The 3,064-nt window shown below is 49.2% G+C and overlaps 1 protein-coding gene and 4 non-coding genes across 5 annotated transcripts; all 5 read right to left on the bottom strand.

Annotated features, from left to right (window-relative positions):
- Nucleotides 1-22: 22 nt before the first annotated feature.
- Pmar_PMAR011036 lies at nt 23-102 on the bottom strand. Its single transcript has one exon. It is a non-coding gene; the product is annotated as a tRNA-Leu (tRNA).
- A 187-nt stretch (nt 103-289) lies between these two features.
- Nucleotides 290-369, bottom strand: Pmar_PMAR011035. Its single transcript has one exon. It is a non-coding gene; the product is annotated as a tRNA-Leu (tRNA).
- A 186-nt stretch (nt 370-555) lies between these two features.
- Nucleotides 556-635, bottom strand: Pmar_PMAR011034. Its single transcript has one exon. It is a non-coding gene; the product is annotated as a tRNA-Leu (tRNA).
- Nucleotides 636-756: 121 nt separating this feature from the next.
- Pmar_PMAR011033 lies at nt 757-836 on the bottom strand. The gene has a single exon. It is a non-coding gene; the product is annotated as a tRNA-Leu (tRNA).
- A 1,199-nt stretch (nt 837-2,035) lies between these two features.
- Pmar_PMAR011032 (hypothetical protein) lies at nt 2,036-2,849 on the bottom strand (the record flags this gene model as incomplete). Its single annotated transcript, XM_002783737.1, has 1 exon — nt 2,036-2,849. A coding segment is annotated over one exon (814 nt), but the record flags the coding sequence as incomplete, so codon positions are not given.
- Between the last annotated feature and the right edge of the window lie 215 nt (nt 2,850-3,064).

Raw genomic sequence — 3,064 nt, 5'->3', positions numbered from 1 at the left:
CAAATCACACGAAAGAAATTTCTAACAGCTGTGGGATTCGAACCCACGCCCTTGCGGACTGACGCCTGAAGCCAGCGCCTTAGACCACTCGGCCAAACGGTCGATGAGTGCTTCAAGATTCATAGCCGAGGTGATGCATCGCTCTGCCAAACCAGAGGACACAAAAAATGGATTGAACGGATTCTGCGAGGTGCGATGGCACAATATCGATCAAAAGGTTTTGGTCTTGCACTACCTCGCTTCTGAAAGGGTCTCGGTTCTTAATATAAGACCAGTCAGGTATATAGACTGACAGCTGTGGGGTTCGAACCCGCGCCCTTTCGGACTGACGCCTGAAGCCAGCGCCTTGGACCACTCGGCCAAACTGTCGATGAGTGCTTCAGGATTCATAGCCGAGGTGATGCATCGCTCTGCCAAACCAGAGGACACAAAAATGGGTTGAACGGTTTCTGCGAGGTGCGATGGCGCAATATCGATCAGAAGGTTTTGATCTTGCACTACCTCGCTTCTGAAAAGGTCTGGGTTCTCAATATAACACCAGTCAGGTATATAGACTGACAGCTGTGGGGTTCGAACTCACGCCCTTTCGGACTGGCGCCTTAAGCCAGCGCCTTAGACCACTCGGCCAAACTGTCGATGAGTGCTTCATAAATCATAGCGGAGAAGATGCGTTACACTATAGGACATGACACAAAAACGGTTTCGAACCGTTTCCGCGGAATGCGTTCTTCATCAAATCACACGAAAACAAATTTCTGACAGCTGTGAGATTCGAACCCACGCCCTAGCGGACTGACGCCTTAAGCCAGCGCCTTGGACCACTCGGCCAAACTGTCCATGAGTGATTCAGGATTCATAGCCGAGGTGATGCATCGCTCTGCCAAACCAGAGGACACAAAAATGGGCTGAACGGTTTCTGCGAGGTGCGATGGCGCAATATCGATCAGAAGGTTTTGATCTTGTGAAATCCCATGCACAGAGGAGTGGGACAGGCAGACAAGGATGACACGGGCAGGAATGGCTATAAAACTTGTGGTTTCTATGAAACCGTAGCCCGGGCAGGTTATAACCGTTAAACTGGAACCCGGGCGAGCGCTAACTCCAGATCCGTGACTGGTGAGAGCATAGGCTCTAACCGAGATCTGGATGGGTTAGCTCATAGCCACCTGCTGTGAACATCCTCGATCTGCTAGAGTGCTGGTCTATTTGTAAATCAAGAGGGCAGCGTGGAATCATCACACACTGCTCCCTAAACCATGACTGTCATGCCATAATATGACAGCCAAGGATTAGACCTACACTCTACCTCTGGGCAAGGGGAGGGAGGGTTTGATGACTTCATCGAGTCACTGATGATTCTGTTAAAGCTGTTGGTACTTGAAACCTACTAGCCTAGCAAGCTAGATGATATTATCGCAGATTATTCTGTGTTATTGTGTATTGTTGTGTCACCTCTAGTTGTGTGATTTCACTATCCTCGATCCCTACGAGTCGGGATCAGTCACATGAAATCCCATGCACAGAGGAGTGGGACAGGCAGACAAGGATGACACGGGCAGGAATGGCTATAAAACTTGTGGTTTCTATGAAACCGTAGCCCGGGCAGGTTATAACCGTTAAACTGGAACCCGGGCGAGCGCTAACTCCAGATCCGTGACTGGTGAGAGCATAGGCTCTAACCGAGATCTGGATGGGTTAGCTCATAGCCACCTGCTGTGAACATCCTCGATCTGCTAGAGTGCTGATCTATTTGTAAATCAAGAGGGCAGCGTGGAATCATCACACACTGCTCCCTAAACCATGACTGTCATGCCATAATATGACAGCCAAGGATTAGACCTACACTCTACCTCCCATCTGTCCCACTACTACTCCATCCTGTATATTCACTCGATGATCAATCGATTAATTGCACAACAAGATCATGGAACTTAGTCAAATTAAAACATAGATTAGAGTCAATTTGAAATGGGTTTCTAATCCCAAACGAAGTCGACTTCTACGGCCGATGATGAAGATGCTGATGCTTGCTCACCTCCTGCTGACGCCGGTACCAAGATATCAGATCTGTCCAGGCAAGCAAGCATCTTTCCAGAGTAATGCTTTTCCCTGCTTGCCCTGTGAGATCGATCGCGAAGATAAACATTCTCGACCGTAGTAGCATCCTTCCATCTACCATACTCAGCAATTTCATGGAGGGGCACCTTCGCATCAGCCAGGAGGCAGACGCCGGTTCTCCTCATGCTATGTGATGTTTTGCGTCCAACCTCCAGCTCCGGGTCAGTATCCCTGAAAACGGTTTCAACCAGAGCATTGATGTCCTTGGACAACTGGTTATAGGACAGGCCGAAAAGAGTCGGCTTTGCTGCTATCCCAGGGCCATTGCTCAGCACTTCCATGAGCCGGTGCATGGGGCAAATTCTGTCTCCACAAGGTGAGCCACAAGGTTTGCCATGACTGCACCCCAAAATGACGGTCTGGCCACTACCACTCTGATCTGTCTTAGAGCATTTTATGTATACTTTGAGGTAGGATCCGCACAAACTCGTCGTGACATCAGCCGGGGTGAGAGATGCTACTTCTTTGAGGCGGAGTAAGCAAAATATCCCCGTTAAGAAAGCTACTACACTGATTGCTCTCCCTGATGGTGGAGTCAGACAGACAACACGCTTGATCTGGTCCAGAGTCAAAGTCACCGTGCGCTTCTGCTTACGGTTTCGGAGTATTCGTTTGGCAGACTGGAGGGCCAACCTAACATATTCTTCGTCTGCCACCGAGAGGGGGGCAACCTCAAATAGACGCGACTCGATTCTAATAGTATTCACATACTTATAGATAGTTTCATACATCAGAGCACACTTGGTTAAACTGACAATATATTGCACCAACGCGTCTACGCTGGCTGGAAAGGGAGTAAGGCCTTGATTCAAGCAGAAAGTACAGTATCGGCGAATGACAGAATTGCGGTCCCTGTTAGTGGACTGGGCACGTGAGCTTTCCAAGTGTAATAGGATATCCTGTACTGCCACCGAAGGCAATAGCCGACAATATGGCCTTGGCGAAG

Source organism: Perkinsus marinus (assembly GCF_000006405.1).
Source record: "Perkinsus marinus ATCC 50983 genomic scaffold scf_1104296936242, whole genome shotgun sequence".
Classification (NCBI taxonomy): domain Eukaryota; phylum Perkinsozoa; order Perkinsida; family Perkinsidae; genus Perkinsus; species Perkinsus marinus.
Note: the sequence above shows the minus strand (reverse complement) of the source record. Positions and strands in the feature narration are given on the sequence as shown.